This window comes from Ochotona princeps, chromosome 3 (genome assembly GCF_030435755.1).
Source record: "Ochotona princeps isolate mOchPri1 chromosome 3, mOchPri1.hap1, whole genome shotgun sequence".
NCBI classification, from domain to species: Eukaryota; Metazoa; Chordata; class Mammalia; order Lagomorpha; family Ochotonidae; genus Ochotona; species Ochotona princeps.
This window is the reverse complement of record NC_080834.1, coordinates 117,879,471-117,905,585: the sequence shown is the minus strand read 5'-3', so window position 1 is coordinate 117,905,585 and position 26,115 is coordinate 117,879,471. Positions and strand designations below refer to the sequence as shown.

Genomic DNA, 26,115 nt, shown 5'->3' with positions numbered 1-26,115 from the left:
GGTAGAGAGTTGAAAACTTGGGGAATTCATCTAAACAATATCAACTGCCAGACATGCAGCTGAGTAATTGTCTGTCATAGCTTTAACTTAACCTTCAACTATTGCTTCTATCATCCTGGCTTGGTGAAAGAGGGAATGTGAACAGAGTTTGGAATAACATGTGGTCTACTCAAGGTATTAGCCTTTCCAAGTCATTGCCCCCTGCACTCCTGCACTAGGATTCAGGAATTCCTACAGGAATGACCTCCACTTGCTACACTTGTCCGATTCTCTGTGGCCCCTCTTGGTTTGAATTTGTATCTTAGAGATCATGATGTGCTCAATTTGGTTGACATTCATTTGTAATTTTTTTCTGTTGCTGTGGACTTGGAACACCTTAGGGCTTTGACTTTGCACCTGACTCACTATGCCCCACTCTGATTCTGCTTGACATGGCACAGAACTTCGAATGCGTCTCTTTTAAATGGAAACACATTGAGTATGATAAATTTACACAGCTTGTCATAGATTGCCTAATCCTGAAAAATCTACCTGGTTGAGCAGAAGGTGGGGTTACATACTTAAAGAGTCATAGAAACACAGTAACTGCTGCTTCCTGGGGAGTGTGTTGAATAGTATATGGAGAAGATACAATGGCAATATGTATCTATTAGTTGCAATTTTAGCCCTGTGTGTCCTTATAAAACCTGACATACCACTCTGAGTCTTAGTGCTTCTGAATTCTTAGGCACTTAACAGCTCTGTAGGTACCCTGTTCTACTCGGGTACATACAAGTACCCCTTGCCCGCCTATGGGTCTAAACCATGGAGGGTGATCCACAGGTGTTCACTGAAAACAATAACTATTAAAGGTGATTTTTCTCTGTACTATCTAAAGCAATTCTGTCCTTCCTCCTATGAATTTTAGGGGAGCGTTAGGTTGGGCTCATGAAAAAGAGATAAAGGACAGAGAATATGAGGACAGTGGTCAGGATGGTTAGAAGAGGGATAGTTGTGGCTCACTGTATTCCTGTTTTCTAGAAAGGCATGTAAAAAAGTGTGGGTCTTTTTCCATCCTGTGCTTGGGTCATCAGGTTCTGGGTTCACCTGAAGACCACACGTTCTGTGATATGCACCTGCTGAAATGTACCAGCTCCTTTCTTCCTAGACGTCCTAGGATGGTGTCCTTTGCCCACCAATGAGACCCAAATTGATTAAAATATCATAATAATCGAGAAATGACACTACACAAGTTTTTACTCAAGAAGATCTTTTAGAGGTAATTTGCAAAATCCACAAACAGGACAGTAGCCATTCCAGACCACATATCAAAAGAACTTTAAGGATCCTTGGAAAGGGGGATCTCTTTCAATCTGGGGATATTCATAACCATTATGTGAAATACAGCCTTGGATTTCACTGATCTCATGTCTTCACAGCGGCCAACAATAAAGAGCCTTTAAGCATATCTGACACATAGATGGGGCTAGAAGAAAGGGAAGCTGAGAGAGATGGCTCCCACCTCCTTTGGAAGAAGAAGCGAGGGTAGTATCAGCAAGGAAGGGACCTGCATCTCTGTGTCCCCTGAGGAAGAGGAGGAAGAGGCCCGGGAGGAACTGGGGCAAGATACTCACTCACTCAGAAGCCCAAGAAAGCAGAGTCCATACACTCTTCCATGCCCACACTAAAGAAAAATCACAGTAGAGGTGATTGCATTTGTCCTGAAATGAGGTTTGCATTGGTTTACACAGTCAAAACAAACACCAAACTCAGAAACCATTTGCCTTTCTAGCCTCTGATCCTCTTTAACCAATGTTAAAAAATTCATTTGAAAACTAACGAGGCAAGTAAAGCCTTTTGCCACATGTTCCCCTTCTGCTAGAGGAGTGTCTGGTTTTACTCTCTAAACTAAACACAGGGCCCAGCACAGTGGCCTAGCGGCTTAAGTCCTTGCCTTGAACATGCTGGAAACCCATATGGGCGCTGGTTCTAATCCTGGAAGCTCCACTTCCATCCAGCTTCCTGCTTGTAGCCTAGGAAGGCAGTTGAGAATGGCCCAAAGCCTTGGGATCCTGCATCCATGTGGGAGACCTGGAGGGGGTTCCTGGCTCCTGGCTTTGGATCAGCGCAGCACTGGCCATTGTGGTCACTTGGGGAGTGAATCATCGGATGGAAGATCTTCCTCTCTGTCTCTTCTCCTCTCGGTATGTCTGACTTTGCAATGAAAATAAACAGATGTTTAAAATATATAAATAAATAAACTTGAACATAATCCTTTCTGACACAAGTAATCAAAACTATAATTGTAGGTAACACAATTATACAGACTACAATCACACAAAAGTAATGATGCAGTGTAGATATCAATGATATCCACATACTGGAAAGTAATGAGAGCATCTTTGATTAGAAATTGAAGTACCATAGAAACCCCTATTGATAAATGCTCTTTGCACTAACGCATGTTTTATAAAAGGCTATGCCAGTTGATGGAGGAGCATCAACCATGGCTAGAGACTATAGGGGTGCAACCACTCACTGTGAGACTTCCAATTCTGACGACTCCAAACATGCACGTTACTGAAGCACCTAATTTATCACTCACTTCTCCAGCTAGCTCAATAGAAAACACAAAGCAGAAAAACCAGGAAGCCTATGTGATTTGTGGATGGCCCCATGTGTAGTAGTATTCACAGAAAAGTACGCGTGCAAAGCTCCAGCCAATTATATGGGTCATTCTTGGCAGTAAGAGTCATTACGCTCCACAGAGCTGACCAGCGTGCTGCTTAGCAGAGGCACCTGCTCCTACCCTGGGCTGGGGCAATCACCATCCTCCCTGCATGTATTCTCTTCCAATGCTTCTCTCTCTCCTGCTTTGCCGTACCCCATCTACCAGGCAGATCTCATCACCCCCTCCATTACTCTTGCCTAAAGTCCTTCCACTCACATTCTCATGGAGACATTGTTGTTATTCTTTAGGCACAATGAATTATAAAATAATTACCTCATCCATTCACTGGAACAATAAACATCATCAATTATACTATGATACAGTATCAAGTATAACCCATATTTAGGTATTAGAGACCTTACATGTTAAAATGAACTATTATGAATTTAGTACTATTTTTGGTACCTAGGAGTGATGCTTCAATGTGATTTATCTTACTCTATTGTAATTACCCATTTGTCCCTGGATAAAACATTCAGCAAAAATACCCTATCACCAACACATAGATAGGCACTACGTTTATTTACTGAACTGTGAAAAGATGTGCTGTGTTTAGTTAGCAGAATTTTGGTAATGAAGGAGGCAGTTGCCCAAGAAGGAGGGTTGACCCCTTAAGAGACACTCAGAATCCACCATTTTGGATTGCCTGTATCATGTCTTTAAATCTAGGAACCCTGGTTATAAGAGGAGCCAGATGCTAAGAGGAGAGACTGAGCTTTCACTTCCTGTGGCATGCAAAATAAAAGTGCTGAGTCTCACTACCCAAGCCCTGTGTCTCTCAAGCTGAAGCAGCAAGTGTGAGGTGGCACTGGCAATGATCAGCCTCCCCAAAGGGTGCTGCATGCCCCTGGGCACTACCCGGAGTGTGTGGGGAGGCTCCCAGAAGCCTGCTGCTCACCAGCCTGGGTAAGCTAAAGGCACCTGATGCAACAAAGTACGCAACACTTGGGAAAGGAAGCGATTCCTCCCTCCTGTTTGCCATACTCCTGACTTTAAAGGAATCAAATGCCGTTCATGAACAAAATTTTAATCCTTTCACAAACTTGTATTTTGATTTGATTTGCATCTCTCAATACTGCTAGTCAACAGGAGGAAAGACTGAACTTAATTGTAACCAATTTTCTCTGGGCCCACAATCCTTTCAAAAATATTTTCTGTTAGGTCACTCAGTTATGTCCAATGTGGCTAATGTTGGTGGATTAGACTTTTGCTTAGAGAAACTCAAATGTAGAGAAGAGAGAATGGACAGGGGTGGAGAAACAGAAAAGAGACAATCATTACCTGTCTTTGATGCTGCACAGATCAATATGTAAACCACTAAAATTCCCCAGGGCACCTTGCTGAACTGAAATGAGGTCCTTGGGCTGGTTATCAATGAAGATGAGCCTCATGCAGCCTTGGAAAGCCTTAACGGGACTGAGACGTTGGGACTCGGTGAGATGGTCGGGGCACCCTGTGGGACAGAGAGAAGATGAAGAATGCTGAGATGAGCAGTCATCGCTTTGGAGACTTATTGAGGGAAAACTTACAGATCTCTTTATTTTGATTTTTCATTCACAGCAGTGTAAGCATGTCCTGCAATACATGGGAGTTGATGGGATTGGTACAAAATGGGTCATACTCCGTCTTTGTATAGAAAATGGATGTGTGTTGTAGGGATTACTGATGCTACAGAATTATATTTCTGATTATTTATCCCTGTTAGTAAACTCCTTGCCACTCTCTTCCATGGTATCCTTCAATTCACAGGAAGCTGGGACCACTTGGAAATTCTAATTTGTCGAAAAGCTTAAGTTGAAGTGAACCATCCAATGTTGAATTACCCCATTCACAGGAAAATGTGCTTTGGGTAAGTATCATGACAAAGCAATTGGTTGATTAATTGTCAGCATTAACAGGCTTGGTTCCTGAGAAAGGTACACGGAGGGATATTACTGGAATTTTGAATTGATTAGGAAAGGAAATAGATGCTTTAAGGGAATTAAGGACTTAAATGCATATAGTCCGAGCACGTAATAACACATGTAAAAGGTTAACATCTGAGCTTTTAGAAAGCAATTTTTAAATGGATTGAACTGATTTAGCATAACTGGCAAGCAGCACATAGCCACTTCTCATTCAGGCAGGTAGAAGGCAGGGCAGATTTAGGAGCGCTTACCCACTTTGCAGACTTCCCCAGTGGTTGTAATTTGTTCACAGCATATGGGAACGCAAGCTTGAAAATATGGCAATAACTCCTAACTAATCAGGAATAACCACAGCCATTGTTAATAGACACTCACTACTGGGCTAGCGCCTGGCAGCTGGTTAACAGCTCACAGACACACTGTCATATGAAGAAAAATACAACTGGTCATTGAAGAAGTCAAGAGAATTTACGCAAGTGGGCTGTTCTTACTGAAACTGATGTTTTACCTTCCTTAAATTTGCACCCTACATACGAAGCATGTGGTTAAACACCATGAAAAGCATAAATGAATCTTCACCAACTGAGCCCAGTGTCCCTGAAATGTACTTTTAAGAACATGTGTCCACCTGCGGAAGGGCAATCATCTTTGCCTTTAGAGATGTCAAATGCATATTGCTCCATAATTATTTGAAGCAATCTTCTTTAGACATCCCTTTCTCTCTCCCTTACGTATGACCTAACATGCAAATTAACACAACCTGTGAGGTGTGTCCTCAGGGGTCACAGGATCCAACATTTTTGCTACACCTGCTCTCCTTTCTGTCTTCACTAGTGGGCCATGGATGGCATATAGATCTGGTTGTGAATTCTTGTTCACCTGTTCATCACTCACTTCATGAACTTGTGTCATGTCTCCGTTATAGCAGACAACAGCCTTACTATCTATGAAGTGGAAAGAATATCTGCTATGCAAGCATGTCCCGTGAATGAACTTAAAACACACATCACATTCACGGAGGGTGGAGCTGCGGCTCTGAAAGGATGTGTGGCCTTTGCACAGGTGGAGAAGACTTTAGGTGAAGGACTGAGGCCTTTCCTCCCCCTAAAATCAGACCAGCAAGGCATTGCTACACATGATTCCCTACCAGAAATGCCCTCTATGGACTGGACTTGTATCTCACACTTACATAAAATCTCTTTTAGATTTCAAAGCTTCTCACCCCACAGTTCACTGCGTATGAAAGAAGAAACTTGAATAATCTATTTGCAGTACTGCAGTCCATACTTCTCCATAATACTGCTTTTCTCTTCGGGAATGGGGAGATGGGGAGTTGCAGCACAGGGCTCAGCACAAGCCCACACCTCTAAAGGCTGAAGCCAGCTGGATCGATCCCTGACTGTGATCAACACTAGCATTGGTATCTTAACCTTGACTCCCCTCTCGCAGCAATCCTGAGGTTGAGTCTACCCCACCCCAACCCAGACAGTCATTTAAGTACTTTGCTTAAGGTCAGATATTTAATGTACTTCTTCAGAAATTATGTGTATAATACAAACTATTGACTAATACACCAGATACTCACTTAAATAAAATCTTTTAAGATACACACACACAGATTATAGATATATGCATATCTATAGATATAATGTAATGACTGTGTACAGACATGCGAGTACTTCAAAAGGTGTGTGGGAGGGTGGGCATTTGCATCAATGTCCAGGACTTCACTTGGGATGCCCACATGCCACATCAGAGTGCCTGGGCTTGATCCCTGGATGATTCGTCACCCCAGGTTCCTGCTGCTGTGCACTCTAGGAGATGATAGGTAATGGCTCTAGTAGCTTAGTCCCTGAGGCAGATGCAGGAGACCTGGGATGAGCACTGGGCTCTTGACTGTGGCATGGCCCAGCCCTGAGTTCTTCAGGCATTTTGGGGATTGAACCAGCAGGTGGGACATCACACTCTGTCTCCCTCTCTAGCTCAGTCTCACTGCTTTTCAAGTCAATAAAATTAATAAATATAATGGAAAATGTCATTAAAAGGAAATCATTAAACTTCTTTTAAGTGTAGAAAATGTCTATCATGATCAAGCCATGTATGGTCTTCAATTTTATTTTTGTGCTCAAAAATGTAATTCCACTTTCCATAAATTTTTGGAAGTATACATCATATTTGTCATCCTAATTATCTCCAAGACATTGTCCTTGGAAAGATTAACAGGATTCACATAATATAGGAGATGGTGGAATCTGAGCTGGCTACTCTCTGTGTAATTACAAGACCCTGGGCCTCCTTTTACCCCTCCATTGTAGGTGCTCCAAACCATGGGCACAGCCTCCAGGCATGTGAGGGGGGAGGAGAGGGGCTGAGAAAGCAATAGGTAGAGAAATGATTGGGGTTGCAAAGCTAATGCTTCTACCTGAGTTTCCTCCTTGTAAATACTGCTGACTTTTGGTGAATTTTCTCCAAGTTTTCAGCTGAATTTGTTTTTCCAACATGATCTCAGACCCAGGTGTAGCTGCAGAAACATTCTTTGGCTGAGTTATATAATTCCAGTCCTCGTAGATACAATACTTTCTTTTCTCAGCTCTATCCTAGGTAATTTCTGTGTGGATGGCTGTGCGGTATTTTGCTTCTCACCATATTCAGTGTGTGTGTATTTATACTGCGTGTGTGTCAGAATGAGGTAACTGTCCCCTGCATTTCTCCCTCTCCATCTCTGTTTTCAATTTCATATTCTGGAGAACTTACCTCCGAAGTAGTAGCTGCTTCCTGAGTAAATCTGCACCGGGGTAGTGTCTTGAGCTGCGGGTGCTGCACCATTATCCAGAGTGAGAGTGATGCGGTTCCTTCTGGCACTGAGGCTGACCACATGCCACAAGCCATCATTCAGATTGCTGCCTGGAACAGAAACAAGAAGGACAGGTGTATGGATAATTGATTTTCTGAGATTAGGAGACCCTCAGGGTCCTTGCTCCCCCACCTGCTGTGGTCACATGCATCCTGAGCTAAACCCTCCTTCCTGGGCTCCCAGTGCTTATCAAGGATCATCTCCCTTCATCTCACAATTCCATTTGTGTTTGTCTCTCTCTCACTCTACCTTCCAGCCTGCCTGCTTTCGTTTCTTCTTCCTGCCTTCCCCTTCCTTCCCCTTTTTGCTTCTGAAAATGAATAATCCACCTTTAAAAAGTTTTTCTAAAGATCAAGAGGGAAAAACACAAAATTATGTGTATATATCATATATACATACAGATTTATTTGACAACCAGTGGCATGTTATGTAACAATACTTACCTAAAAAAGAAGAAAAAACATTTGATATGCTAAATAATCAATTAATGTATATGTGCAGAAGACAATGCCAAAAACAAAAACAAAATCAAAGTGATACTAATGGCTTCATGAAGTTCTGGCTGGAGCAGTCATGTGTGTGCAGGGGAGTTAACTCCATATGAAAAGTCCAAGAACATTTTGTATTAGGAATGTTTTAAAAATGATCAGGAATTTGCAACAAGTTGGACAAGAAATGGAGAAGACAGGAAGTCTACGTGGGAGTTCAAAAGTCATGAGGCTAAACAGGACAGAAAGATGGAAGGTGGCAGGTAGGTCCCATCACCTAGAGGCTGCCCCATTGCGGAAGTGTATCTGGCTCTCTCTCATCTTGTTAGGTTTATTTAGGGGAAGCTCAGACACACTTGAGAGAGGCTCTTAATCCAGGCAAAGTTTAATAAAGGGTCTGACGGACCACTTCCACCTGGCATGATAGCTGCCGGAGGAAAATAGAAGCCAGGGAGCATGACTTTGGGTTTTAAACACCGCGCCTGAGTGGCAGAGAAGGGAGGGACAACAGAGGTTTCTTGCCTCGCTCGTGCTCCGGGGTGTTTGGCACATGCTCAACGGTTGTGCGCTCACCTGTCTATGACGTGTAGTTGCGTGGGCGGGGCTCAGGGGGCCAGGTGGTAGCCGTTAGTTACTGTAGACATGGCTCCTAGGATGAGCCAGAGGTGATCCATTCCTGGGCTCATTCCCACTCTACCTCGGGCCATCGTTCTACCCTGTGCAGCCTCACATCTTTCTGCTTCGTGGCCGCCTTTCTACTCTGAGTCACAGAAGCCAGCAGCGTCCCCAGTTAGAACTGCGTTCCTGGGAACCCTTCCACAGAGCTTACAGGTATCACTTCCTCTCATTACCCTTCTCTCTTAAGTTCCAGAGGGACTAGGACACTCGAGCGGGAGCACAGAGCACTATACAGAGGCCAAGAAGAATCCACTATACCCACAGATTCCTCTCTGTTTACCAATATCAGAAGGCAGCGTTTGTCCCATCATGTGTATGCGGATGTCCACTTTACACAAAGCATACAGCAAGATTATGACCTGCCAGGACACAGTTTTAGAGATTCTTTCTCCAACCCCGGAAAAAAACTTTTCCCATGGTTCTGTGATGTGTTATTTACACAGTACTCCCTTGCTCAGGGCCCTGCCACTTATAATTTAATAGAAACTTAGACAAGCTCCTTCATCTTGCCAAACATGTTTACTCTTCTTGCAACAGAAGCAGAAACTGATTGACTTGAGAACATCTGAGTTTTACTTTCTGATGAAAACCAGAATCAGGTGGTTTTCCATGCCATGTCATAGTTGACCTTGATGATTCAAAGCAGCATAGTTCAGGGAATAGCAAAGGTGCTGAATAATTGAATGAATTAACAAGGGGATGAATTGATAAATCAGAAAATAAATGAAACAAAATTTCCTGAACTATAATAGAACCTGGCATTTCCTGTATCTAAATTCTTGTAACAAACTCTGCCTGATCTATTCCCTTGGGTCACATCATTTACCACCTGGCAGTCTTAAGCAACAATGTATCAATGTGCGTTTCCTCTCGCCAGTGGGGTTACAGGTTGCTGGGGGTGGAGTCTGAGTCAAGCTGAAGTGTCCTCGTTGGTTTCAACAGGGCAACTTGCCCTCTCCATTTGTTCACCAATTGACTGAACATCAGAGCAGCTGATTCTGTACTGCCAAGGGTCACCACAGGGTTCTCTCATTTGCATTGTTTAAATCACAGGTTAAACCTCTCCTACTTGCTAAGGCACGGCTTGAAATTCATGTTAACCTGGATCCTGAAAACCCTTGGTCAGCGTATGAACAGAACAATATCTGTGACTGCCATCCATGAGAATCTAACAGGTACAGATTTTGTTGTGGGTGGGGGGTGAAGGATTTTTTTTCCTGGTACAGATTTCAAAGTTGGTTCAATTATCGACATGTTAACCACTGAAGTCAGGGCATGCGAGAGTTATTCTGTCACTCCATTCAAGGCGCAAATCTGCCTCTAGGGTCTATAGTGAAAACACTGCTTCTCTTCCCCTCCTGCTTGACTCCTGTGTCCCAAGAAGCTGGAGCTCCCAAGGAGTTTTTCACCCTGAGCTTTGTCCTCCCTTCTTGGAGTATCTCCTTGCTCTGTTTAGTCATCATAGTCATGATGTACAGTTTGCACCTGTAGGACATCTCCTTTTTCTGATCCAGTTTGTTGCCTCTGTGGCAAGATTTCCTTACTCACAAGCACTTGTCCTCCTGCCTTAAAATCTCTCTGTTGTCCCTCCCAGCAGGGCCTCTGCAATCCTGGGGGCAGTACACCAGCTGCAGGTTGGAACACACAACATTGTCACAGAACATGGTTCAAAAGCTTCCTGAACTAAACAGAAGAGTGAGTTACATGGCGATACTGTCACAGTGGAACATGAAAGAGCAAAGGGAGCAATAGCATGTCTGATGGTAGGTTATTCTATAATCATCATCATCATCATTTAGCTCCCCCAGTTCCCTTTTTGAATAAAACATGGGGGAAGGAAGAGTAGGTTCAGAAATAAGGTGTCTCAATGATCATTATTCAGATGCCCATGACATCATTTTGGTAAACATCCAATCTTTCTTGGCAACGTAAAGCTTGGGTAATTTCATTTCTCCATTGCTTATACAGAAGCATAAGGCCTCTTCATGGTGTGGGATTCTAAAACTTGAACTTTGTGCTCAGTTTGTGAAAGCCACAGCCCACTGTGTGGCTGTTGATTTAACCGCAGTGATGGTATTTTCTCATTATCTTAGCTAAAGCACAGAGGCATCAGTGGCAATGTAATTGAAGCAGAGGATGAAGTTCACAGACGGATCAATTTTGCTGGATGTGCAGATGGCAGGTAGCTGCCAGCTGTTTATACAAACACGGCAGTATTGGAGGAAGAGCTCAGTTAATTGCTGGTCAGTAGACTGTACACATCTGACTGCCAGGATTATGATGGTGAACACTTCCCTCCTGGGTGACAAGGCTCTTCAGGCCTTCTCCCCAGCTCTGGAGACCTTATAGCCTTTTCAATCATGTTAGAACTTTCCCTCAGAATAGTTCATTCTTGTGTGTGACATGTTCTACAGCACAGGCTGCATATGATTGTCATAAAACCAACATTGTTAAAAACCACTTCTAATCTAGAATTGAGTTCTTCTGAGAGGAATGAAGGTCAATTCCACTGGTTCCTTCATTCAGTAAGCCACTAATTCAAGCAACAAGCACAGTTGCCCTGTACCCTTTGGAGACAATCCCATGGATGCTTAAGTTCTTTATTTAAAACAGTATACCAGTTGCCAATAATCTGGATTAATTGCAATAGCTAACATAACTAAACGATATTCTATGTAAATACAAACAATAGTATTTATTTGGTTTTATAATACAAAGAAAGAAGGATGTCCATGTTCAGCATAGATTAAATTAAAAAAATGACCTCCAATTAGTTGATTCTATGTATGTAGGTCCACAGATGAGAACCCTCTGGATTGAAAGGCCTGAAGGCAGTCACTGAGGCCCTCTGGGAAGCAGGTGTCTCACTGAGCCTTCCACAAATGCAATGGATAACAACAGGTAACCAGGTATTTAGTTCTGTACTGTATGGTGGAGAAAAAGACCCTGGACAGCCAATCTTATGGGAAGATAGCCAATATATGTAACTATGAGGTGAATGCCCTTCCAAAATCATGTGTTGAAAATTTAACCTCCATTACCTAAAAAAATACAGTGGCATTTTGAGAGATGAAGAAGTAATTTTTTTTAGGACACACTACTTTTTAGAGAATAGGAAATTGAGACAAAGTCACACATGGAAGGGAACAGTTGAGGGCATCAGGAGAAGATGGCCGGCTTTAACCCAGAGAGGTGCCAGAGAATATCAGTTTTGCCAATATTCTTACTTCAGTCTTTATTCTCCCAGAACTGTAAGTAAAATCTACAGTGTTTGTTCTGGCCCTCCTAATAGACTAACACAGGAGAAGGAACTTCAAAAGTACTTAAAAATGAAATTAAAGTACAAGATTTTTGTTGCAAAGAGCATCTGCAATCCAAGCGAAAGAACATTCACCCAAAGTTTCATGTGAGATGTGTACTGTAGTGAAGTCTGCATGGACTCCGAAAGTGTCCTGTTACTGTAAGAACTTATATTTTCATTTCATTTTTCATGAACATTTAGAAATGCCCCCATATAAATTATTAGGACAGCAATACAAAGGAGAAATTAAAAAAATTAGTTTCAAACTTTCTTGAACAGCACTAAACATTCCCGAATTTTTCTTCCATGTAAACTACCAAAGTGGATTTTGGTTTCCTGTAAAGGCAGTGCAGTACAAGGCTCCTGGAAGGTGTTCCCTATTCCAAGGCCAGTCCCACATCTCCACATGGGGTGAAGAGCACTAGGTATGAGTAGAATGTAAATGGCCCTGCACGGTAGGGCAAGGTCTTGTAAAACAGATTCCTAAGACTGACCTCACGTCAGTTAGTAGCCTTGGTCCATTGAAGACAGTCCTACTAAGGAATCTGCCTTGAGCTATAAAAAAAATATGAAAAAAGTATATACTAGATACTCAGTAAATATTTTGTGTAGAGTGTATGTTGATAGATATGCATCACTTGCTTTAAAATATTCTGTAGACAGCCTTTGCTGAGGTTAGACCAGAAAGTCAATGGCCTTCTCTTCTTGTATGAATCCCAACTAACCCGATGCTGTTGGCTCAATAGACTTGGCTCCCCAGCTCATGCAGACATTTAGTCCCCAAAGCCATAAATCAATGGTGCTGAGATGGTAGAAACACAATCAGCTCATGGTGTGTGGTGGGGAAGTAGATTGGTGAGATTCTCAGAGTATGTCCCTGTGAATGTATTCTGGATGTTCTACAGGGCGAGAGAGATCACACACACACACACACACACACACACACACACACACACATACACACACACACGATTGAGTTTTCACCCCATACATCAGCTTCCTGGATTTCCAGGTGATTTCTCTCTGCAGGCACTTCCCCATGCACTGTGTTCATCAGACACACAGTGAGAGGAATCTCCAGTGATGGGCTTTGAACTTCCAAATCTGTGTACCGAAATAACCTGCTCTGTGAGTGGCTGTGTCTGGCATTTAGTTGCAGAAATAAGGTTAACAGAAAAAATGCTTTGGGAAGACCTACCTTTAAATCTCAAATAGCATATTTTCCTAAATAGCCTATGGTATATACAACTGTAGCACTTTCTTCTCAAGCACTGTTTGTTTTTAATAACCCTTATATTTGTATTATTTTAAAAATAAAAGTGAATATTCACTTTGTATTGGGCAGCAATGGGATATATTGTAACCACCATGGACTTGAGAGCTCAAATAAGCAACTTTAGGATGAACATTTTCTGATTCAAAAAACATACAGTTTATTTTTATGACACGTTATCTCCAGAACAACTCAATTCAGATATCTTCTATTTTAAGGCTGTTTGAGTATTTCTCTGAGATTGCCAACTCAGAAAACAGTAAATTTCCTCCTCCTTCTCCCCATGAAAATCATGCACACAAGATGAAGCCCTAGAAGTAAGGAAGAAAGTGCCAGGCATCTCTGTTGTTTAACTTTTATAACTCTGAATATGAAAATATAATTCGGAGTGGTTAACTTACCACCATGACTAGAAATCGATTGAGTTTTATAAAACTCCACTGACTGTACAAATTCACTCTCAGCTTTTGTGACTTCTTAGAATGAAGCCCTTCTACCTTTAGATCTTAGGTCAGAATGGAAGAAAAGGGAATTTGTTAAATAGCTACTTAAGATATCTGAGAATTTGAGACATCTTAATCTGCTTTAATGGCTGTCATTGCCCTCCTTATTTATTGCATTGGAATAGCAGAGACAGAGACAGAGTGAAGGAATGATCTCAGCCCACTGATTCCTTACATAAATGATGACAGCAGCTGAGCTTGAGAAAGTCAGCCCAGGTCCCTCAAGTGGGCAGCACACACCTAACACCTTCAGCCTTCACCTGCAACCTCCCTGAGTGTGAAGTGTAGGAATCTGGAGCTAGTAACAAGGCCAAACTCAGACTCTAGCATTCTATTAGGGAATGTGAGCAGCTGAAATGAAGTCTTAACCACAATGCAAATATCTATCCCCAGTTTTTAATTTCCTGGAACAGGCCATCTCGAACATGACCTATTGATCCACATTTGATGATATCCATGTCTGTATACAATCCTTTCTATATGAACATAAAGTTGACTTCATCTTCCACTTGGAATGAATAAACTGACAGGAGAATATTGAGCCACTGCCTCCAACAGTACTGTTTTCAAGGGCTGTTTTTGTTTTTGTTTTCTGTTGGGTGTTCCGTGTCACTTTCTGCAGGCTGCTTTCTAGAGAGACCATGAGGATGAGATTGGCAGTGGATGTCCTGGCCCCACTTGCAACTCTGAGTTTTAGCTCAGAAGCAGAGCTCCCTGCAGGACGCCCCATCGATGACTGCACTTTAGGTCAAGCGAGGTTTGAGTAAGAATCACATACCCAAGTGACCGCTAAAATCCTCACCAACAGAAACTGGGGTAAGGTGTCAGCAATCAAAACTTTTAGTGTCCTGTAGTATATAGCCATTGGCAATTACTGCGCTCATATTTGCATGAGCAAAAGCTGATATATTTAAACAGGACAGAAGAAAGGCTGCCTTCAAGTTTATTTTTCTGATTCTCAGCTTGAGCCACTCCTGCATTTCTCAGATATCCAACTCGCCCTTCATCTCCCTTATTGACATTAAGAATATTCCATGGCCTTCACTATCAAGCTATATATATTTTTTACTATTTATGAATTTCCTTTTATCTGATTGATTATACTCTCACAATTCAGGAAGAAAGGAAGGGTTCTTAAATGTAAGGAAAATCAGGCAGTCTAGTCCTTCATGATTGATGTTGGCCCTGGGTACACAGCAGAATGAAACCTGAGGAAGATTCATTCAGGGCGGGATCTCAAACGATCCATGGGTTGATCATCATGCCTCAGTCCCTAGTGCAGGTTCTGGCATGTTGGTACAAATTAATGTCTATAGTACATTACCATAAGTATAAATAGAGCTTCCAAAATATCAGCCATTTCCAGATCATTAAAAGCCAAACAAAACCAAAGGCAGTCTTGGGGCTGGTGTTGTGTTGCAGCAGGTCAACATGCCTCTTGCAACACTGACATCTCCTACTGGAACACCAGTTTAAGTCCCAGTTACTCTCCTTCCCATTCAGCTCCCTGTTAATTTCCCTGGGAAGGCAGAGGAGATTACAGGTATGGGAACACTGTCATCTTTGTGGAACCTCTGTGTGGGGTCCTGATTCTGACTTCTGGCTAGCCAAGCCCTGCATGTTGTAGCCATTTGTGACATAAGTTTTTGCTTTTCTGTCTTTTAAGTAACTAAATAAACACACATATACATCTTAAAATGTTCTGCTATATCCAGATGCAATATATAGTATTGCTTATAAATTATTTCAAAACACATATATGTATTCTAAGTATATGTTTGAATGTATACTTTAAATAAAGATATATCTTTTTATAGATTTGTTTACCTATTTGAAAGTCAGAGACACAGAAAGAGAGAGAGAGATTCCAAGTGCTTGTTCACTCTCCAAATGGTTGAAAAATCTAGGCCAACATGAAACCAGGAGACCATTCAAACTTCTGTGGGTGACAGGGACCGTGACTCTTGAACTATCTCCTGCTACTTTGCCAGACTCATTAACAAAGAGTTGGAAGTGACATGAAACTTCTGGGTTTTCACAGTAACTTATATGGCATCACATGCTGCGGTTCAACACTTTGGGCCATGTCAGTCGCTACAATATGCTTCTTGACACTTTTTTCATTTTTTCCTTGAAATTGAATTGAGAGTTGTGAAAAAAAATTAGCTCTGTCTTTCAGAAACATGTCATTGTGGGAGCCATTTCTGTTGCTTCGCTTCATCACCTACCAACTAGAAAACATTCCCTGCTATGAGTGAGGGCAGTGAGAATTCCAATCACTTCAGATCCAGTCTAGAGGGGCACACATACCTGAGTGCTCTGTCAGTGAACACTGCTACACTAAATATTCCTAATCAATAATTTTTTAAAGATTTATGTATTTTTATTGAAAAGTCAGATACACAGAGAGGGGAAGAGACAGAGAGGAAGATCTCCCATCCATTGATTCACTCCCCAAGTGGCCGCAACAGCCGGAGCTGAGCTGAGCTGACACCAGGAGCCAGGATGCTCTTCTGGGTCTCCCATGCACGTGCAGAAACTCAAGATTTTGGGCTGTCCTTGATTGCTTTCCCAGGCCACAAACAGGGAGATGGATGGGAAGCAGGAATGCCGGGGTTAGAACTGGCACCTGTATGGGATCCTGGTGCATGTAAGGTGAGGACTTTAGCCACCAGGCTACTGCACCAGGCTCAGGAATTCTTATCGCCACTTCTTTAATGAGGATGTTGAAGGGGTAAGGAAATTAGGCCAGCAGTTGAAGTTCACATACCTAATGTGAATTTCACTTAAGAAAAAGTTTTTCCTGACAAGAACAATAGTGCTGCCTCTATAGACTGGAGCAGCTGTACAAATACTGGGCCTTTCCATGAACCTTAGAGCCAGCCTTTGTGTGTATCAGTGACAGCCTTCTTTCTTAATGTGGTTGAACAAGAAGCCCTCTTGGCCGGAGTCAGCACACATACCTGTGAGGATTTCTGCGACATGCTGGGTGGTTTTCTGGATGAGGAGCCTCAGGATGCCGCCCTCCAGGCTCAGCAGCAGGGTCCCCGAACCCTCAGACAGCTCTGTGGACAGAAGCACCCCGTCCTCATTCCATGTTCGAAACTGAAAACTCACTGAGAGCCCATTGATTCGTGGGGTGCCGGGCAGCAGCAAGTAACTGCTGTTGGAGTTGACAAATGTGATGGGAACGATGGATGGTTCAGAGCAGGAAAAAGTGATATTGCCCTGTGAAACAAACAAACAAAAAAAATCAAACAGAAAAGCCAGGACTTATTATTATAATAAATATTATTATTATCACTATTATTATTATTCTGTACTCTGATAGCTGATATAAACAGCCACCTGGAGCTGAGCTAAAATTCATGAACATTTCACATCCAGCTAAAAGATGTTGAAGTCACAAAGCACAAGCTTTGCTTAGAGACACTTCTGAGACCATTTTGTCCTGGGTGAAGGATTCAGTGCTGTGTGCACAGAGGATATCTGATATGGCAGCAAGGGAATGGGAGCGTTTTCAAGGGGACCTCAGATGGAAAAATAGTTGCACTCACTCATTGCACAAATCCACATGGCCTGCCAGCCACATGTTTGTGGTGGTTTTTACAAAGATGCTTGTGGAACAACTTTGTTACACACTGAGATGTGCTACAAACAAACGAACAAAAACTAGAGTCCAGCTCCCATGGAAACCTGGCGTAAGAACCAAACAAGGAAAAGTTTAACAGCACATGATCCTTAGATGGAATGACAACAGGTGAGGGATGGCAGTGAGCTGTCGAGGGCATTTTTACAAGGGGCAGGGTGTGAGCAACAGCCTGCAGAAACTAACACAGTGGCATCCCTGGAGTCCTGGAGGCACTTTTTTCTTGCAAGCAGTAAGTAGGTCACGAAGGGCCAGAGAAAGAGGAGAGGCTGGAAAGGTGAATTGGTAACTGGAAGTCAGAACACTCTGATGCTGCCTATGCAGTTTTCCTTCTAAGTCAGGGCACTTTGAAGGATCACAAGCTGCCCTTGTGATTTGCTGAAGGTATTAACAGTGACAACAGCGGAGAGTGGACAAAAAGCCTGAACTTGGGGCATGTGAAATGTGTACACGGCAGAAACGAGAAGAGGAAGACCATTATCTGCAGCATAAGCAAATTTCTCCAAGTTGATTAGAGAAAAACTGCAGTAGATATTTGTATTTGGAGGTTACAGGAAATTAATGTTCACAGAGCCATGTGTTTGGTTCACTTCCCACACATGAATTAGGAGAAAGCCTGAAACGCATGCAGCATTGTGAATACGTCCTATCACAAAAATCATTTAGAATTCCAATTGAAAACTCTGTATTTCCCATTCCTCCCATTTGTCACCTTCAGGTTCCAAGCATTCATGTTCACAGCCACGCAGTGAGTTGGTTCAGGTGAGCACATCCAAGTCGCTGTGACTGTCTCCTGTCAAAGCTACTGAACGCAGCCTTTACACAGCACCCTGGCCCTGCCCTTTTCAGCTGCTGCAGCAGCCAACATCATGTATGTGAACATGTCAGGGATTCTACCCTAGGCACCCTCACCTGGCTGCCTGAGGGACGGAAGTTTGTCCTGATGGTCTAGATGTCTGTTCCCCCATCAGAGTATCTGTATGCAAAAACCAGCTCCATGTCCCCAACGCAGCTTCCTACCATTGCAGACCCTAAGGGACCCTAGGGATGATTTAACAGATGGGTTTCATGACAGGAAACGCCAATGCTGAAATCCTGGCTCCTGCATCCTGATTTTGGCCCTGACTCAGCTCCGTCTGTTGAAAGCACTTGGAGAAGGACCAGCACATAAGAGTGTCTCTCCATCACTGTATCTCTTCTTCCCTCTTGAGTAATGTTGAAAAGAATAAAGAGGAGGAAGAGAACGGGAAGTACCAATCAATTAGGATGCCCACATTCCTGTATCCCAATGCCTGGATCCATGTTCCCTCTCTGCTCATAATTCCAATAGCTGCAAATGTGGATCCTCAAAGGCAGCGATGATGGCTCAAGTCATTGAGTTCTTGTCACTCATGAGAGAACAAGCTGAAAGTCTGTGACTCCTGGCATTTTGGACTTCTCTGATTCCTAGATGTTACAAGCATGTGGGAAAAGAATGAGCTTTCTCTCAGCCTTTTACAAAAAAAAAAAAAAAAATTTAAATGATTATCAAAGAAATGACTACCTGGATTCAGCTTTCCCTTGCAGTGGTCAGATACAGAGGTAAAAATGCCCAACATGGCTTTAATCCTAGATGTGATTACAGAAACCCCTCTCACAGAAAAGCATCCCTTATGTCTCTTTCCTAAGGGTCCTGTATTACCAAAAACAACTCCTACCAACAGTTAATCATCAGTCAGGCTTCCAAGAGCATATTCTTTCATAAATTTTTTGTTGTGGTGATTCAGACTTTTTTTTTTTCGTTAAGGCAGAGCTCCAGAAGTCACTGAATGTGTTAAAGGGTGGAACCCTGCACGTCCATCAAGAAATCGCTTTCAGTTTACATTGCCTACTGTGTCAGGCAGCACGCTCAGCCTTTATAAGCACATGCCATGAACTCTGCACAGCAATGCCTCGGCTTATTCTCTTCACTTTAAGGGGGTACCAGTTGGTTTAGAAAAAGTGGTCTTCCTCATAGTGATAACGGAAGACAGTCTCACAATTGTGTGGTGCAGAGCCTTTAGGGTTGGCCACCACTCCTGATAGCTCCTTCCTCTGCCCTGGGTGTTCCCATGCTTAAACCTCAATCAACTGCATTTGCAACCAACCCTATCTTGTGCTGAAATGATCATAGTATGAACTTGTGATGTGTCACACAATATTTATTTGTCAAAAATGGCCTCCCTCCCACTAGAATATGTGTTCCCTGACTTGCAATTCTAAGAGCCAGTAAGAGCCCGCATGCTTAGCAGATGATATAACTATAATTAGATTGTACACATATCCCTCCCACACACACACTCACACACACTGATAGTTTATCAGTTGTGGCATAGCTGCCATTTGGAAGAAGCAAAATTACAAAATCCCTATGGAAAGGTTAATATATAGTTGTAAACTATTATTTTTTACTTTTAGAGATCACTCTAAACTGTTTCAATGGCAAAAGTTCAGTACCCAAATTTGAAGGGGAATAGTTGGGAAGTAGTGAGGAAAGATGACAGATTTTAAAAGCATATATGATCAGGCCTGGGGTGGTAGCCTAGCCTTTAAAGTCCTTGCCTTTCATGCACCAGGATCCCATATGGGTGCAGGTTCTAATCCAGGCAGCCCTACTTCCCATCCAGTTCCTTACTTGTGGCCTGGGAAATTAATAGAGGATGGTCCAAGGCCATGGGATCCTACAACCATTTTGGAAACCCAGAAGAAACTCCTGACTCCTGGCTACATATCTACTCAGCTGTGGCCATTTCAGCTACCTGGGAAATGAATCAGTGGACAGAAAATCATCTCTGTCTCTCCTTCTCTTTGTGTATCTGACTTTCCAATAAAATAAATATCTTTTTAAAAAAGCATATTTGATCATAACCCTCCCCCATTTATTTCCTGATTCAATACTCAAGGTTCAGCCCTCTGAGCACTCTTGTGTGTGCTGCTGGGAAACAGTGATGAAAAATGGGCTCAGGTCAGTTCTAGGAGCTGATGTTCTTCACTATTCAATTTATTTATGCCATTTCTCAGTGTCCCTGCTTTGCATTATTTATGGAGGTTAACTTTACAGGAGGCTCAGAAGCTAAGATAACCTTGGTTTGGACCTCTAGAGCAGGAATTTCCAACAAATGCCTTCAGAAATTCTCAGTGTTTAAGAAAAGCCTGGGAGTGGTAACCAACATCTTAATCAACAGGGAGCAGGGTTGCCTCAAACTACACTGGGTGTGTTCTGTGCCCTTTCCTGACCCTTAGATACCCTGCAGTGTCCTGGGTCACTGAGAGTCATGTTCCTCTTTCCTGTGTCTTAATTCCGTTCTCTCTTTTCCAGGTCATCTTTGCCCTTGCATCTCTGAAGCGGTCCGAATTTTATTTCAGTACAGGTCTTTGTTTTCTCATGATAAATTAAAAAATGAATAGCAAGAGAGTAACTGAGGAGTCCCTTCCAAATCAAGTCTGACCCAACTTTCCAGAAGAATGTAGTTCAGAGCTCAGCTCCCACACTATGCCTGGTGTGTGTGATTGCTACTTCTGCTTCCCATCTCAGCTGTGCTCCTTGCCAGCAGAAGGCTGTACAGTGCTGAAGACCGTCAATGCCAGCCCCATCTACCAAGGTGGGGTGGAAAAAGATAAACACTATCTGGGTGTAAAGGTGATATATTTTTTTAAATCATCAAGGTTTAGGTAATCATTTACAACCATGCCATTTTTGACTTTTGGGTCCTTCTTAAAAGTCTTAATGGAATGGCCACCCTTCATTGAGAAAAGGAACCCCAGGAGACAATCTGCTTCAGCATTTTGTCGAAACAGACTTGGCCAAAGTCCACAGATTTCTGCCTTATGTAACTCATCCCTCGGTTTCTTCAGTGTCCATTCCTCATTGCTACGGGAGAAAGAGCCCCATTCCTCAGAGCATCTCCATTCCTCTCAATATTTGGTTCATTCAAAGTTTCCAAACTCCTGCTAGCTTTTCTCAGACACCGTACAACAGTGTCCTAGGCACAGGCTGTAAGTCCGTTGCACAAATGTGGCTTAGATGTTTTGCCTTCTGTAGCCATTGCATATATGTCACGTTCATAATTAGTGCACAACTTCCCACTCCATGAGGGTGTATGTTGTGACTAAGTCAGGAAAGTAGAGTCAGTGCTGCTTCAGAGATTAAAAAGTGAACGGAAAGAAAAGAAAGTCATCCTACCTTGGAGGAGAATCATGTTGAAGTAGTGTAGCAACTCTGTAATTTTTTATTTCCCTTGTTTCCATTACTTCCAGATCCAAGCACTTCCTGCTCAGTCTTGAACGTGGATGTGGTAGTCATGAGCAGAATTCCATCTGTTGTGGAGCTTTCTGAAAGCAAACCCTCCCCAGAGCCCTTCTCTTAGCAGGTAAGGGGTGGGCACAGAGATGGATTCTTTTATTATGGATTTCTGGAAGCAGCTTGAATAGATTCCATCTACAGTGTCAGCAGGCAGGGACACACCTGCTGGGTCCCTTGCTGGTACCCTGGTCACTGCTATGATGAATCGCCTCTTAACCTTGTTCTCCTCTCTGATCTTGCAACTTGCATTTAAAAGCAGCTAAAAGGCATGAGCAAGATGGTTTATTGAGCACACATGTTCAACCATGAAACAAGTCCGATTCATTAAAGAAATGTCCAACCTTAGTGGCCAGGAAGAAGGCAGGGAAGAAAGGCGAGAGACAATGTTTGAAGTGGATATTTTTAAAGCACAATCTGGGTATGTATCTGGAAATCAACAAGAGGTCATGGACAAAACTATTAAGAAGACCAGAACCGTAACCCTGTCTAACTTTTGCTAACATAATAAGACACTGACATTGTGTGATTAGAAAACCTCTTCCCTGTTTCTAATAATAAACTAGAAACACAGAAGGGTGGGGTACGTCTGACTGACAACACTTTTGGGGAGGAGCAAGCATCTTGCACATATTTAAAGGCTTGTGTTCCTTCTTTCCTCATTCCAGTAGGGACACGACCCTGAGTACCTGTTATCCCATCTATCATGTGGCACCCTGTTCCAAGTAGAAGGGGCCCTAACTGCTGTTAGGAATATGGAGTGATGACCATGCTGGCTGCTTCATGCTCTAAAAGAGAATCAGAAGGACATTCTTCCAAGGGTTGACCTAAGTGTCCCAGGAAGAATGTGGATTTCCTCAGGGGGGTGGTAACCTGGAACTTAAAGGCTTTTAGATATTTAGCCCTGTATAATACAGAGAACAGGCTGCTCCTATTTCCCCTAATTAAGTAGTTCAAGGGTCTAGCTGCAGGACTCAAGATCCCAGACTCAATTTTCAAGCTTACAATATAATAGAGTTGTCAGAGGTTTAAACCCCTATGAACGTAAAAGACGTAAGCAATTTCTCTAAAGCTTTAGATTAAATCTCCTTTAAGACTGAAGTCGTTAAAGTAATTCAATGAAATAAAGGTAACAGAAAATACAGCAACCATCCCTGAGATGCTTTATGTTTTGTTATTTAGGTCAGTTAGGAAACACAGAAAAATTTTAATTGAACAAATTACCACATGGTATAGAACAATATACAGAATATTAACACATAGTTACTTAAAAACAAGAAAAACCCTTAATTTCAAAAGAAAGCAATTTTTGAATCCAGATGGGAAATCGGTTAAATTTTTTTTTTGCACTATTATACTTTGCCTAAGTGCTGCAAATCCTAGGAATTGTCATGTATCCTTCAACTTAGACTCTGCTGTGTTTTCTCTGGTTACGGGTATTGAATCGGGTCTTCTTGTCACAATTCAGAGAAAAAATATGTTTACTAGAAAAAATATGTTTACTAGAAATGAGAGGAGAGACATTAAAAAAAGTTTTACTTTGAACTCACTTCACAGCTTCCTGACATCACTAATGCATAAAGGCACATTTCAGACCTGGCAGCTAAAGGCAGCCATACCTGAATTGCCCCTTTGCATGCTTCCTTTGCCTTGTGTGTCTGAAAATCATCCACACACTCTCTAGCTAACCTGGTGTTGGTTGCAGCGATTGTAGGTTATGGCTACAGCAAGAATTCATCGATGAACTACAGGTAGGTAGTCTTCAGTTGCTGGCATTTTCTTTCTCGCAAACGTGGACTAGTGGTGTTACATTTTCAAGGTAATGTACACTTATTACAACCCAAGGACACCTACTATTTCCTTTTATTGCTGATGTAAGCCATTTAGCTAATTTGTGGAATACTCCTAGAAAGTTATCATCTGGTCTAAAAATGGCCATCTGAAAATCAAGAATCTACAAATCCAAGTGAGCAGTGTCCAAGTAGTATCTGGACTATGGCTCATTCTCCTCCAGCTGTTTGCCACTGCTCCCTGACTCTCTGCTAGAATTTTCTTTCCATATTTATTCACAACTCAACAGCTTGGCAATGACCCAGATTTAGGCTCATGTCATGTGGGATGAATAAAACAGCTATAGTGAATCATTCAGTCTGTTGAATAAAAAGCTAGAAGTTACATACCAAGATGTGCTGTGGCTAGATTTGATCCAAGTAAGATGGATCTGGTGACCAAGGTTGGGTTAGAGGAAGGATGGCATTGGTCATCAAGGAAAAGGTGCTGAATATTCTCTTATCAGAGCACCTTAAATTCAGTCACAGTGAAATTCTGGTACACCTTAAGTACTGAGAGTCACAGTGGCTGTCTTATTGTACCAAAAATCCGATTTCCAAACTGCCTTGGGAATATGGCAAAATCAGCTTGAAGTTCTGCTTACACTGAGTGCTTTGGGAGTTTTTCAAATATGCCACTTCCAAGGGTTATACTATTGTACTGAGTTATTGTTTATAAAGAATTTCCATTGGGGGTATTTATTTTGTGTTTAATCATTGTCCAGACATCACAACACCCTTGTGAGTACAATACAGACAGGAGTACAAAGCTTCAATCATAAGGCATCAACCAAAGCCAAACAAGCATTAGCAAGCCAGGGAAATGTCTCAAATTCATCTAATCTGTAGGAAAAACTTCAAATTGAGTTCTTGATTTTTCCAATGTGTATAATGATTTCTAAGTTGATTTGTCTGAAAACTCCCAGGACTGATCAGTCATAGTATCAGTCATACTATATCATCATATCATGTCATGTCATGTCATGTCATATCATATCATATCATATCATATCATATCATATCATATCAGTCATATCAGACATGCTTCCCTGTATGTCTGGAAGCTTCTTGGTTCACAAACTCAGGGCCAGTGAGAGGCCAAACAAAGATTGTGTGTGTGTGTGTGTGTGTGTGTGTGTGTGTGTGTGTGTGTTAGGGGACAAAGGCTATTTCCTTTTTAAAGGCATTTCTTCCACATCAATCCATGTAAGCCAGAATTGGTCCTATAGCAGAGGAGTTGGATCAAAAGAGGGCAGGCACATAGCTGGGAGAGCCGTGAGATTGGAGTCACAGGACAGAGTCTAATGCTGGGAAACTAAAATGAAGCTTTGCATCAGGGCAGCTTAAAGGAGCTTTTGATTTGACCTTCCAAGTTAAATAGGATGGGATACAGTTGGAGGAAGGATTTGGGTGGACAGAGAGGAAAGAAGCACTGGGAAGAAGGTCAGAGTGCATTTGGAGAAGTTAAGGAAACAAAAGACCTGACATCAATACTCCAGGAGGAAACATGCTGTTTCTGCCAAACGAAGCCTTCAAGCAGAGCATGTGTGCTCCCCGGGCTTTCATTTGAGAGGCATCCAAGAGAGAGGCTTTGTTAGAAGTCAGGTTATGGCAACCAAAAAAATAAGTGGGCAGTTCAAAAGATAGTCTCCCGCCAGGACCTTTCCTCTGGCCTCCCAGCAGCTATCCACAGAGCTTCCACAGGACAAGCACTCTTTGGGACTTAGCAGTAGACTTCACCCTGACAGATTCTATCTAGATTTTGTCAGCATTTTGCACTCTCAAAGCAGCTCCAAATTTCAGTTTCAAGCATTGGATTCTGCTGTTGTCTCATGGTTTGGGTTTACTCCCCATTCAATGAGGCAGCACACCCCATTCAGGTTTCTAGGTTTTGAAACTGGTGGTTCTTAACACTTAAAGGAGAAACTCAGAGGGAAATCTTGGGAATTGGTGAGTGGGAGGAAATGAACATCAGACCTATGATTCAATTGAAAAGCTTTTTAATTTATACTAGAAAACATTGCACCTCTATCCTGGGCACTGTTCAATTTTTCTTTTTTTAAGATATGTTTATTTTTATTGGAAAGGCAGATATACGGAGCAGAGAGACAGAGAGGAAGATCTTTTGTCCGATGGTTCACTTCCCAAGCAGCCACAATGGCTGGTGCTGAGCCAATCCGAAGCCAGGAGCTGGGAGCTTCCTCTGGGTCTCCCACGCGGGTACAGGATCCCATGGCCTTAGACCATCCTCAACTACCTTCGCAGGCCACAAGCCGGAGGGAGCTGTTTGGGAAGTGGGCTTCTGGGTTTAGAACCAGTGCCCATGTGGGATCCTGGCATGCTCAAGGCTAGAACTTTAGCCACTATGCTATTGTGCCAGGTCCTGTTCAATTTCTGTATATTGTGCAAAGCCATTTGAAAAATGAACAGGAAGCTAAAAATAACAATCATTAAAGAATGTTACTAAAATACTGATAGTATTTTTGATACTTATAAAATTGAAATATCAGGAATTAATTTAATATTAGACAAAGGTTCATATCCCAATGGCCATTATTTATAATTGAAAATTGGGTCCCTGCACCCACATGGGAGATGCAGAGGA

The 26,115-nt window shown here is 42.4% G+C and overlaps 1 protein-coding gene across 1 annotated transcript in view; it reads right to left on the bottom strand.

The window, feature by feature from the left end:
* The window catches only part of LOC131479844 (contactin-associated protein-like 5), a 556,228-nt gene that overhangs the window by 242,320 nt on the left and 287,793 nt on the right, over positions 1-26,115 (bottom strand). Inside the window, exons 8-10 of the mRNA XM_058661311.1 lie at positions 16,678-16,942; positions 7,372-7,521; positions 3,992-4,163 (exon numbers count right to left, since the gene is read on the bottom strand). Coding sequence (XP_058517294.1) covers positions 3,992-4,163; positions 7,372-7,521; positions 16,678-16,942 — 587 coding nt within the window. The remainder of the gene's footprint in view (positions 1-3,991; positions 4,164-7,371; positions 7,522-16,677; positions 16,943-26,115) is intronic.